The sequence below is a fragment of the Oncorhynchus gorbuscha genome, linkage group LG14, assembly GCF_021184085.1.
Source record: "Oncorhynchus gorbuscha isolate QuinsamMale2020 ecotype Even-year linkage group LG14, OgorEven_v1.0, whole genome shotgun sequence".
Lineage (NCBI taxonomy): Eukaryota > Metazoa > Chordata > Actinopteri > Salmoniformes > Salmonidae > Oncorhynchus > Oncorhynchus gorbuscha.
In genome coordinates this window covers 30258297-30271681 of record NC_060186.1, presented here as the reverse complement: position 1 = coordinate 30271681, position 13385 = coordinate 30258297, and the positions used below count along the sequence as shown (strand labels likewise).

General features: G+C 46.8%; 1 protein-coding gene across 5 annotated transcripts in view; it reads right to left on the bottom strand.

The window, feature by feature from the left end:
• The window catches only part of LOC123994765 (fibroin heavy chain-like), a 71723-nt gene that overhangs the window by 41436 nt on the left and 16902 nt on the right, over window positions 1-13385 (bottom strand). For 4 of the 5 annotated variants that reach the window (XM_046297745.1, XM_046297746.1, XM_046297748.1 and 1 more), the window contains 9 exons: window positions 12978-13172; window positions 12502-12831; window positions 12240-12320; window positions 12070-12117; window positions 11867-11929; window positions 11731-11781; window positions 3132-3194; window positions 821-871; window positions 123-524 (listed from right to left, as the gene is read on the bottom strand). In XM_046297745.1, coding sequence (XP_046153701.1) covers window positions 123-524; window positions 821-871; window positions 3132-3194; window positions 11731-11781; window positions 11867-11929; window positions 12070-12117; window positions 12240-12320; window positions 12502-12831; window positions 12978-13172 — 1284 coding nt within the window. The remainder of the gene's footprint in view (window positions 1-122; window positions 525-820; window positions 872-3131; window positions 3195-11730; window positions 11782-11866; window positions 11930-12069; window positions 12118-12239; window positions 12321-12501; window positions 12832-12977; window positions 13173-13385) is intronic. The other variant, XM_046297747.1, reaches the window with a different exon arrangement.

Here is a 13385-nt window from a genome sequence, read left to right as displayed (position 1 = left end):
AGGACCAGATTCAATGTTTAGGTCAATATGGTCAAAATTTTGCAACATCAAAACAGCTAGGAGTATTTAAAAAACTTGGCAGCAAGTATTCTCCTTACTTTTCCATTATGTCTCTAACTCACCTCCGGGGTAGGCACCTCCTACACCTAGGCCAGCCCCTGGGTACCGCCCTCCACCTGGGTAACCCCCTGGGTATCCATACCCACCTGAGCCAGGGACGCCCCCTGCCCCAGGTACGCCTCCTGGTCCGGCTCCGCCCCCGTAACCAGGTACGCCTCCTGCTCTGGCTACGCCTCCGAATCCAGGTATGCCTCCTGCTCCACCTCCGTAACCAGGTACACCACCAGCTCCAACTCCATAACCAGGGACCCCATCTGCTCCAGGTACGCCGCTAGGTACTCCTCCTGCTCCGGCCATGCCCCCTTGACGAAGTACACCTCCAGCTCCAACTCCAACTCCATAACCAGGGACCCCACCTGCTCCAGGTACACCGCTAGGTACTCCTCCTGCTCCTGACATGCCCCCTTGACGAAGTACACCTCCAATTCACCTCCAATTCACACTGAACCTCCAAACACATAGGTCCCCCACACTACAAACACTTAAGTCCCCCCACATCACAAACACCTGAGCCTCTCCACACCAAACACCTGAATCCCCCCAGACCACAAACACCTGAATCATTCAATACCTGGGTAATAAAACCTGTTATGTCACCAAACGTACTCTTACCATCTTCCTAAGGACTAGTTGATATGGTCTTACTATAAACCTACCAACTACCACCTTCCTAAAGGATTAATTATTAATTCAGTCTTACCATATTTAGCAGCAAGCTTGGCCTGGGAATTAGCTGATTTGCCTCCAGCCCCTAAAAATGGAAGAGAAGAAGAGGACAAAGAGGAGGAATGACATAAGAAAAGGAAGAGATATAGCAGGATAATAGATATGGATTGTGAATTGTTGTAGTAGTTTTCAAGTGTCCCAATCTGGTCTCAGAGCATTTCGTACGTAAATACTCAACACTCAATTTATACTGAACAAAATGTCAAGTGTTGGTCCCATGTTCCATTAGCTGAAATAAAATATCTCAGAAATGTTTCATTTGCACAAAAAGCTAATTTCTGTCAAATTTGTTTAAATCCCTGTTAGTGATCCTTTGCCAAGATAATTCCATCCACCTGACAGGTGTGGCACATAAAGGAGCTTATTAAACAGCATGATCATTACATTGGTGCACCTTGTGCTGGGGACAATAGAAGGCCACTAAAATGTATATTTTTGTCACAACACAATGCCACCAATGTCACCAATTTTGAGGAAGCATGCAATTGGCATGCTGACTGCAAGAATATCCACTAGAGCATTTGCCAGATAATTTAATGTTAATTTCTCTACCATAAGCCACCTCTAACGTAATTTTACAGAATTTGGCAGTACGTCCAACCGGCCTCACAAATGCAGACTACGTGTAACCACACCAGCCCAGGATCTCCACATCCGGCTTCTTCACCTGTGGCATTGTCTAAGACCAGCCACCCAACTGAGTATTTCTGTCTGTAATAAAGCTGTTTTGTAGGGAAAAACTCATTCTGATTGGCTGGGCCTGGCTGCCTAGTGAGTGGGCCTGGCTCCCATGGCTGCGCCCCTGCCCAGTCATGTGAAATCCATAGATTAGGGCCTAATGATTTTATTTAAATCGACTGATTTCTTTATATGAACTGTAACTCTGTAAAATTGTTGGAATTGTTCAATGTTGCATTTACAGATCTGAATGAATGAAATATTCTTATTAAATACTTTTTTCTTTACATAGTTGAATGTGCTGACAACAAAATCACACAACAATTATCAATGGAAATCAAATTTATCAACCCATGGAGGTCTGGATTTGGAGTCACACTCAAAATTAAAGTGAAAAACCACACTACAGGTTGATCCAACTTTGATGTAATGTCCTTAAAACAAGTCAAAATGAGGCTCAGTAGTGTGTGTGGCCTCCACATGCCTGTATGACCTCCCTACAACGCCTGGGCATGCTCCTGATGAGGTGGCGATTGGTCTCCTGAGGGATCTCCTCTCAGACCTGGACTAAAGCATCCGCCAACTCCTGGACAGTCTGTGGTGCAACGTGGCGTTGGTGGATGAAGCGAGACATGATGTCCCAGATGTGCTCAATTGGATTCAGGTCTGGGGAACGGGATGCCTTCCTCTTGCAAGAACTGCTGACACACCCCAGCCACATGAGGTCTAGCATTGTCTTGCATTAGGAGGAACCCAGGGCCAACCGCACCAGCATATGGTCTCACAAGGGGTCTGAGGATCTCCTCTCGGTACCTAATGGCAGTCAGGCTACCTCTGACGAGCACATGGAGGGCTGTGCGCCCCCCAAAGAAATGCCACCCCACACCATGACTGACCCGCCGCCAAACATGCTGGGGAGGATGTTGCAGGCAGCGGAATGTTCTCCACGGCGTCTCCAGACTGCCACGTCTGTCACATGCTAATTGCCTATAATTTCCACCTGTTGTCTATTCCATTTGCACAACAGCATGTGACATTTATTGTCAATCAGTGGTGCCTCCTAAGTGGACAGTTTGATTTCACAGAAGTGTGATTGACTTGGAGTTACATTGTGTTGTTTAAGTGTCCCCTTTATTTTTTTGAGCAGTGTATATATTATGAATCCGCAATTGTACAATATCTTACACATTTCTAAAACATACTATATGTTACGAATTTGCTAAACTTATGATATGTTTTGAATTCTAGCTAGGTGCTAGGTGGCTAACATTAGCTAGCTGGCTAACATTAACTAGGCTAGGAGTTAGGTTAAAGGGTTAGGGTTAGCTAAAAGGGTTAAGGTTAGGGTTAGTTAAAAGGGTTAGCTAACATGCTAAATATTTGAAAACTTGTTAATTAGCTAAAATGCTAAAGTTGTCCGTAACAAGATTCGAACTTGCAACTTTTGGGTTGATAGACGTTCGCGTTATATGCCCACCCATCCACTCCGACCAATCATGCTACTTTCATTAAGTCTCATACAAAACATAACATATCATACACATTTGAGTGTCCCGAATTTATGTTTACTATGTCTAGTTTATGAGACCAGGCTGAGTGTCCAGTACCTCCAGATTTAGGTGATATGAGGGGATATCCACGGAACACTCCATTTAAACTGCCTCGGCCACCTGAGGAGAAAAATATACACTATGTACAATGTATTTATTTCTATATTAATGTACATGTAACTGCCAAAATAAAGGAAACACCAACAGAAAGTGTCTTAATAGGGTGTTGGGCCATTACGAGCTACCAGAACAATTTCAATGCATCTTGGATTTGATTCTACAAGTGTCTGAATTCTATTGGAGGGATGTGACCATTCTTTCACGAGAAATTCCATAATTTTATGTTTTGTTGATGGTGGTTGAAAACGCTGTGTCAGGTGCCGTTCCAGAATCTTCCATATGTGCTCAATTGGGTTGAGATCTGGTAACTGAGACACACACACGCTTATGCTCCTTAGAGACTCCTCTTTCAAAATCTCTTCTAGCCATGGTAGACAAAATAATGGGCAACTGGGAATTTTTATAAATGATCTTACGCATGATGGGATGCTAATTGCTTAATTAGCTCAGGAATCACATCTGTATGGAAGCACATGCTTTCAATATACTTTGTGTCCTTCATTTACTCAGTGTTTCCTTTATTTTGCCAGTTACCTGTATATTAATGCACAAGGTGAGTGTTTATATAGAGTACATACAGTGAGCTACAAAAGTATTGTACTCCAGCACTTTCGATTTGAAATGATACAATGATTTTAAGGTTCAGACTGTCAATCTTAATTTGAGGGTATTTTCATCCATAGCAGGTGGAACATTTAGAAATTACTAGACTTTTTGTACATAGTCCGGGCATTTTAGGGGACGGAAACTATGGGGACAAATTCACTTATATGTGTATTAAAGTAGTAAAAAATTAAGTATTTGGTCCCATATTCATAGCTGTCATGTTTTGTCATATATTGTCTTGTCCTTGTGCTTTCCCTTCTGTTCGTTTCCCCCTGCTGGTCTTATTAGGTTCATTCCCTCTTTCTATCCCTCTCTCTCCCCCTCCCTCTCTCTCTTCTCTCTATCGTTCCGTTCCTGCTCCCAGCTGTTCCTCATTCTCCTAACTCACTCATTTACTCTTTTCACACCTGTCCCCTATTTTGCCCTCTGATTAGAGCCCCTATTTCTCCCCTTGTTTTCCGCTTCTGTCCTTGTCGGATCCTTGTATGATGTTCGCTGTTCTGTGTCCTGGTCTCGCCCTGTCATGTTTTGTCTTCTTCAGATGCTGCGTGTGAGCAGGTGTCTTAGTCTGCTACGGTCGGTGCCTTCCCTAAGCAACCTGCAGTCTATGATCGAGTCTCCAGTCAGTCCTCGCTACTACGAGTGGATTTAAGTTTTTCCTGTTTTGTTTTCTCCTTGTTATATCCAGGATTATTACTTTTGTCTAATACTGGAATAAAGACTCTGTTTTCGTTAAGTCGCTTTTGGGTCCTCATTCATCAGCATAACAGAAGGATCAGACCAAGAATGGACCCAGCGACTACGGATTCTTGTAACACTGCCGTCAAGATCCAGGGAGCAATGCTCGGCAGACACGAGCAGGAATTGTCTGCTGCTCGTCATGCCGTTGAGACCCTGGCCGCTCAGGTTTCCGACCTCTCAGGACAGTTTCAGAGTCTTCGTCTCGTGCCACCAGCTACTTCCTGGTCATCCGAGTCTCCGGAACCTAGGGTTAATAACCCACCATGTTATTCTGGGCAGCCCACTGAGTGCCGCTCCTTTCTCACCCAGTGTGATATTGTGTTCTCTCTCCAACCCAACACATACTCAAGAGAGAGAGCTCGGATTGCTTACGTCATTTCACTCCTTACTGGTCGGGCTCGAGAGTGGGGCACAGCTATCTGGGAGGCAAGGGCTGAGTGTTCTAACAATTACCTGAACTTTAAAGAGGAGATGGTACGGGTTTTTGATCGTTCAGTTTTTGGTAGGGAGGCTTCTAGGGCCCTGGCTTCCCTATGTCAAGGTGATCGATCCATAACGGATTACTCTATAGAGTTTCGCACTCTTGCTGCCTCTAGTGACTGGAACGAGCCGGCGCTGCTCGCTCGTTTTCTGGAGGGACTCCACGCTGAGGTTAAGGATGAGATTCTCTCCCGGGAGGTTCCTTCCAGTGTGGACCCTTTGATTGCACTCGCCATCCGCATAGAACGACGGGTAGATCTTCGTCACCGAGCTCGTGGAAGAGAGCTCGCGTTAATGGTGTTCCCCCTCTCCACATCGCAACCATCTCCTCCCTCCGGCTCAGAGACTGAGCCCATGCAGCTGGGAGGTATTCGCATCTCGACTAAGGAGAGGGAACGGAGGATCACCAACCGCCTTTGCCTCTATTGCGGTTCTGCTGGACATTTTGTCAATTCATGTCCAGTAAAAGCCAGAGCTCATCAGTAAGCGGAGGGCTACTGGTGAGCGCTACTACTCAGGTCTCTCCATCAAGATCCTGTACTACCATGTCGGTCCATCTACGCTGGACCGGTTCGGCTGCTTCATGCAGTGCCTTGATAGACTCTGGGGCTGAGGGTTGTTTTATGGACGAAGCATGGGCTCGCAAACATGACATTCCTCTCAGACAGTTAGGGAAGCCCACGCCCATGTTCGCCTTAGATGGTAGTCTTCTCCCCAGTATCAGATATGAGACACTACCTTTAACCCTCACAGTATCTGGTAACCACAGTGAGACCATTTCCTTTTTGATTTTTCGTTCACCTTTTACACCTGTTGTTTTGGGTCATCCCTGGCTAGTATGTCATAATCCTTCTATTAATTGGTCTAGTAATTCTATCCTATCCTGGAACGTTTCTTGTCATGTGAAGTGTTTAATGTCTGCTATCCCTCCTGTTTCTTCTGTCCCCTCTTCTCAGGAGGAACCTGGTGATTTGACAGGAGTGCCGGAGGAATATCATGATCTGCGCACAGTCTTCAGTCGGTCCAGAGCCAACTCCCTTCCTCCTCACCGGTCGTATGATTCTAGTATTGATCTCCTTCCGGGGACCACTCCCCCTCGGGGTAGACTATACTCTCTGTCGGCTCCCGAACGTAAGGCTCTCGAGGATTATTTGTCTGTTTCTCTCGACGCCGGCACCGTAGTGCCTTCTTCCTCTCCCGCCGGAGCGGGGTTTTTTTTTGTTAAGAAGAAGGACGGTACTCTGCGCCCCTGCGTGGATTATCGAAGGCTGAATGACATAACGGTTAAGAATCGTTATCCGCTTCCCCTTATGTCGTCAGCCTTCGAGATTCTGCAGGGAGCCAGGTTCTTTACTAAGTTGGACCTTCGTAACGCTTACCATCTCGTGCGCATCAGAGAGGGGGACGAGTGGAAAACGGCGTTTAACACTCCGTTAGGGCATTTTGAGTACCGGGTTCTGCCGTTCGGTCTTGCTAATGCTCCAGCTGTTTTTCAGGCATTAGTTAATGATGTACTGAGAGACATGCTGAACATCTTTGTTTTTGTCTACCTTGACGATATCCTGATTTTTTCACCGTCACTCGAGATTCATGTTCAGCACGTTCGACGTGTACTCCAACGCCTTTTAGAGAATTGTCTCTACGTAAAGGCTGAGAAGTGCGCCTTTCATGTCTCCTCTGTCACATTTCACGGTTCTGTTATTTCCGCTGAAGGCATTCAGATGGATCCCGCTAAGGTCCAGGCTGTCAGTGATTGGCCCGTTCCAAGGTCACGTGTGGAGTTGCAGTGCTTTCTAGGTTTCGCTAATTTCTATTGGCGTTTCATTCGTAATTTCGGTCAAGTTGCTGCCCCTCTCACAGCTCTTACTTCTGTCAAGACGTGCTTTAAGTGGTCCGGTTCCGCCCAGGGAGCTTTTGATCTCCTCAAGAAGCGTTTTACGTCCGCTCCTATCCTTGTTACTCCTGACGTCACTAAACAATTCATTGTCGAGGTTGACGCTTCAGAGGTGGGCGTGGGAGCCATTCTATCCCAGCGCTTCCAGTCTGACGATAAGGTCCATCCTTGCGCTTATTTTTCTCATCGCCTGTCGCCATCGGAACGCAACTATGATGTGGGTAACCGCGAACTGCTCGCCATCCGCTTAGCCCTAGGCGAATGGCGACAGTGGTTGGAGGGGGCGACCGTTCCTTTGTCGTTTGGACTGACCATAAGAACCTTGAGTACATCCGTTCTGCCAAACGACTTAATGCACGTCAAGCTCGTTGGGCTTTGTTTTTCGCTCGTTTCGAGTTCGTGATTTCTTATCGCCCGGGTAATAAGAACACCAAGCCTGATGCCTTATCTCGTCTCTTTAGTTCTTCTGTGGCTTCTACCGATCCCGAGGGGATACTTCCTGATGGGCGTGTTGTCGGGTTGACTGTCTGGGGAATTGAGAGACAGGTTAAGCAAGCACTCACTCACACTGCGTCGCCGCGCGCTTGTCCTAGTAACCTTCTTTTCGTTCCTGTTTCTACTCGTCTGGCTGTTCTTCAGTGGGCTCACTCTGCCAAGTTAGCTGGCCACCCCGGCGTTCGGGGTACACTTGCATCTATTCGCCAGCGGTTTTGGTGGCCTACTCAGGAGCGTGACACGCGCCGTTTCATGGCTGCTTGTTCGGACTGCGCGCAGACTAAGTCAGGTAACTCTCCTCCTGCCGGTCGTCTCAGACGGCTTCCCATTCCTTCTCGACCATGGTCTCACATCGCCTTAGACTTCATTACCGGTCTGCCTTCGTCTGCGGGGAAGACTGTGATTCTTACGGTTGTCGATAGGTTCTCTAAGGCGGCACATTTCATTCCCCTCGCTAAGCTTCCTTCCGCTAAGGAGACGGCACAAATCATCATTGAGAATGTGTTCAGAATTCATGGCCTCCCGTTAGACGCCGTTTCAGACAGAGGTCCGCAATTCACGTCACAGTTTTGGAGGGAATTCTGTCGTTTGATTGGTGCTTCCGTCAGTCTCTCTTCCGGTTTTCATCCCCAGTCTAACGGTCAAGCAGAAAGGGCCAATCAGACGATTGGTCGCATATTACGCAGCCTTTCTTTTAGAAACCCTGCGTCTTGGGCAGAACAGCTCCCCTGGGCAGAATACGCTCACAACTCGCTTCCTTCGTCTGCTACCGGGCTATCTCCGTTTCAGAGTAGTCTGGGGTACCAGCCTCCTCTGTTCTCGTCCCAGCTCGCCGAGTCCAGCGTTCCCTCCGCTCAGGCGTTTGTCCAACGTTGTGAGCGCACTTGGAGGAGGGTGAGGTCTGCACTTTGCCGTTACAGGGCGCAGACTGTGAGAGCCGCCAATAAACGTAGGATTAAGAGTCCTAGGTATTGTTGCGGCCAGAGAGTGTGGCTTTCCACTCGTAACCTTCCCCTTACGACAGCTTCTCGCAAGTTGACTCCGCGGTTCATTGGTCCGTTCCGTGTCTCTCAGGTCGTCAATCCTGTCGCTGTGCGACTGCTTCTTCCGCGACATCTTCGTCGCGTCCACCCTGTCTTCCATGTCTCCTGTGTCAAGCCCTTTCTTCGCGCCCCCCGTTTGTCTTCCCCCCCCCCCCGTCCTTGTCGAGGGCGCACCTATTTACAAAGTATGAAAGATCATGGACATGCGTTCTCGGGGACGTGGTCACCAGTACTTAGTGGATTGGGAGGGTTACGGTCCTGAGGAGAGGAGTTGGGTTCCATCTCGGGACGTGCTGGACCGTTCGCTGATTGATGATTTCCTCCGTTGCCGCCAGGGTTCCTCCTCGAGTGCGCCAGGAGGCGCTCGGTGAGTGGGGGGGGTACTGTCATGTTTTGTCATATATTGTCTTGTCCTTGTGCTTTCCCTTCTGTTCGTTTCCTCCTGCTGGTCTTATTAGGTTCGTTCCCTCTTTCTATCCCTCTCTCTCCCCCTCCCTCTCTCTCTTCTCTCTATCGTTCCGTTCCTGCTCCCAGCTGTTCCTCATTCTCCTAACTCACTCATTTACTCTTTTCACACCTGTCCCCTATTTTGCCCTCTGATTAGAGCCCCTATTTCTCCCCTTGTTTTCCGCTTCTGTCCTTGTCGGATCCTTGTATGATGTTCGCTGTTCTGTGTCCTGGTCTCGCCCTGTCGTGTTTTGTCTTCTTCAGATGCTGCGTGTGAGCAGGTGTCTTAGTCTGCTACGGTCGGTGCCTTCCCTAAGCAACCTGCAGTCTATGGTCGAGTCTCCAGTCAGTCCTCGCTACTACGAGTGGATTTAAGTTTTTCCTGTTTTGTTTTCTCCTTGTTATATCCAGGATTATTACTTTTGTCTAATACTGGAATAAAGACTCTGTTTTCGTTAAGTCGCTTTTGGGTCCTCATTCATCAGCATAACAATAGCATGCAACATCAAGTTTGTGACTTTACAAATTTGTTGGACGCATTTGCTGTTTGCTTTGGTTGCATTTCAGATTATTTTGTGCCCAAAATTTTGTGTACAAATTAATGCTACATAATGTATAGTGAGAAGTTTAGACACAAAAATATCATACCCCCAAGACATGCTAACATCTCACCATTACAATAACAAGGGAGATTAGCATTTTATATTGCTGTGGGGGGGTATGAAATTGTGCATCTGTATCTTTCTCACTCATCATTATTCACAATTCATCAGGACTATCCGTAATCAAGTGACTTTCAATACAATACAGAATTACAATACATTATTTACCATACATTTCTGTTGGGCAGAAAATAATCTGAAAGAACTAAAACAAACAGGAAATGTATTAAACAAAAACTAAAAGTTTTTACTACTTTTATACACATATACAATGCATTAGGAAAATATTCAGTCCCCTTGACTTTTTCCACATTTTGTTACATTACAGCCTTATTCTAAAATTGATTAAATAGTTTCTCCCCCTCATCAATCTACACACAATACCACATAATGACAAGCAAAAACAGGTTTTTAGAAATGTTTGCAAATTTATATAAAAAAGCCTGAAATATTCACAGACCTTATACTCAGTACTTTATTGAAGCATCTATGGCAACGATTACAGCCTCGAGTCTTCTTGGGTAACGCTACAAGCTTGGCACACCTGTATTTGGGGAGTTTCTCCCATTCAACTCTGCAGATCCTCTCAAGCTCTGTCAGGTTGGATAGGCAGAGTTGCTGCACGGCTATTTCCAGGTCTCTTCAGAGATGTTCGATCGGGTTCAAGTCTGGGCTGTGGCTGGGCAACTCAATGACATTCAGAGACTTGTCCCGAAGCCACTCCTGCATTGTGTTGGCTGTGTGCTTTAGGATCTTTGTCCTGTTGGATTGTGAACCTTCGCCCCAATCTGAGGTCCTGAGCACTCTGGAGCAGGTTTTCATCAACAATCTCTCCATACTTTGCTCCATTAATCTTTTCCTCGATCCCGACTAGTCTCCCAGTCCCTGCCGCTGAAAGACATCCCACAGCATGATGCTGCCATCACCATGCTTCACCATGCATCACCATAGGGATAGTGCCAGATTTCCCCCAGGATGTGACACTTGGCATTCATGCCAAAGAGTTCAATCTTGGTTTCATCAGAACAGAGAATCTTGTTTCTCATGGTCTGAGAGTCCTTTAGGTGCCTTTTGGCAAACTCCAAGTGGGTTGTCATGTGCCTTTTACTGAGGAGTGACTTCCGTCTGGCCACTCTATCATAACGGCCTGATTGGTGGAGTGCTGCAGATATGGCTGTTCTTCTGGAAGGATCTCCCATCTCCACAGAGGAATTCTGGAGCTCAGTCAGAGTGACAATCTGGTTCTTGATCAACTCCCTGACCAAAGCCCTTCTCCCCCGGTTGCTCAGTTTGGCCGGGTGGCCAGCTCCAGAAAGAGTCTTGGTGGTTCCAAACTTCTTCCATTTAGGAATGATGGAGGCCAATGTGGTCTTGGGGACCTTCAATGCTGCAGACATTTTTTGGTACCCTTCTCCAGATCTGTGCCTCGACACAATCCTGACTCAGCGCTCTATGGACAACTCCTTCCACCCTATGGCTTGGGTTTTGCTCTGACATGCACTGTCAACTGTGGGACCTTATATATACAGGTGTGTGCCTTTCCAAATCATGTCCAATCAATTGAATTTACCACAAATGGACTCCAATAAAGTTGTAGAAACATCCCAAGGATGATCAATGGCAACAGGATGCGCCTGAGCTCAATTTCGAGTAACATGGCAAAGGGTCTGAATACTTGTAAATAATGTAAATAATGTATTTCTGTTTTTGATTTTTAATCAATAATTTTTTTCGCTTTGTCATTATGGTGTGTTGTGTGCAGATTGATGAGGACATTTTTTTTTGCGTAATCCATTTTAGAATCAGGCTTTATGGTAGCAAAAATTGGAAAAAGTTAAGAGGTCTGAATACTTTCCAAATGCACTGCAAGTGAATTTGTCCCAATAATGTTGGTCCCCTAAAATATGGGGAGAGCGATGTACAAAAAGTGCTGTTATTTATCAACATTTCACCTGATATGGATGAAAATACCCTCAAATTAAAGCTGACAGTCTGCCCTGACAGTCTGCCCTTTAAGAGGTTAACCTCCTATCATTTCAAGTGTTGGAGTACAGAGCCGAAACAACAACAAAAATGTCACTGTTTCAATACTTGGAGCTCACTGTATATTCACGTCTTATAAAATCAATTATAACACTGTTGTCCCTCTCTGTTTGATAAACCCTTACCTCCAGCTCCAGTGCCAGCTCCAACTCCACCCTGGCCCAGCACACCTGCCCCTGTAGGAAAGACGAGACCAAGGTCAACAGGGTGCAGAATTAGGGGTCAAAGGTCAGTAGTTCAACAGGTGGATGACAGACTCACCTGTCTGGGGAGCAAGTCCGGATCCAGTGGCAACACCTGGTAGAACCCCACGCCCTCCGAAACCTAAACACAATAATGGAGGAGAAATGAGAGAGCACCAAAGCAAAGTTTTGCAAAAGCAGACATGTAAAGTATTGTAACGCATCTCAGCTCATCTAATCTCACAACATATCAACCAAATCAGAACATCTTGGCAGACATACCTTGACTAGGCACTATTCCACCTTGATAAAGTCCAGGAACTCCAACACCTGTGTTGATAAAGTAAGGAATATATGACAAAACAAAACTACTGTGTTTTTAAATAAAACTACTACCTTTACATCTGTACTGCAGTAAGATATGGAGTTGGCCTCTGGGATTTGTAGTTTACCTGGCACTTGTTTGTTGGCCTTCCAACCGCTCTTCTCTCTAGCTCCACCCCCAGGGACTCCAGTCTGTGGAAGTACTGGTGCTGCAACAATATACATCATTCATCTTAATGAGGTGTATTGTACTGCATATCTTCTCCCTTCATTTCCCACTCAGTCTAATATATATACTTTACACAATGAGATAGTGTTCAGTCTCGCTCTGTTTTTTTGCATGTTCTCTGTGGATGTCGTAGTTCTCGAGTTTGATAAACCCTTACTAACCTCCAGCTGGTACTGCTGCGCCACCAGGCCCAAAACCACCAAGGCCAACTCCACCTGCGCCACTAGGCCCAGTTCCTGCGCCACCAGGACCATATCCACCTGTGCCACCAGGTCCCGTTCCTGCGCCACCAAGCCCAGTTCCTGCGCCACCAGGCGCAGTTCCTGCGCCACCAGGCCCATGTCCACCTACGCCACCAGGCACATGTCCACCTACGCCACCAGGCCCATGTCCACCTGCGCCACCAGGCCCATGTCCACCTGCGCCACCAGGCCCATATCCACCAGCACCACCAGGCCCATATCCATCTCCTCCTAGTGTGCTTCCTGCTCCTAATGCAAATCAAAAAGGGTGAGAGAAATGCACAGAACAATCAGGCAATAGCCAGGTGGCCATAAAGAGCTGACCAAACTCTGTATACCTGTGACATATAGCTCTGGTCATTCCACCCCTAGCCCCATCCTCCCAGAGCCTGTACCTGTTTTGGGAGGTTTCTGGCCTGCCCCCGCCCCTCCAGCTCCAGGGTACAGACCACCAGCAGCACCACCATATCCTCCTCCAGGTCTGTATCCATCTCCTTGGCCGGCTCCAAGACCTTGGCCTGCTCCAAGTCCTCCAGCCCCCTGACCTGTACCTCTGGATCCCAGTCCCCCAGCTCCGAGGCCTCCATACCCTAATGGGAACACAGTATAGACATGATGTGTTACATGAATCCAACACATGACGGCATCATTAAATTGTGGCCTCACCCTGCTCCGAGGCCTCCATACCCTGATGGGAACACAGGAGTAATTATGTTTTATATGAATCCATCCATTTTTCTGAGGTTAATGTAAAAGACATTTTAAATAACACTCCAAAATAGAACACTGAGATTAATGTTCTA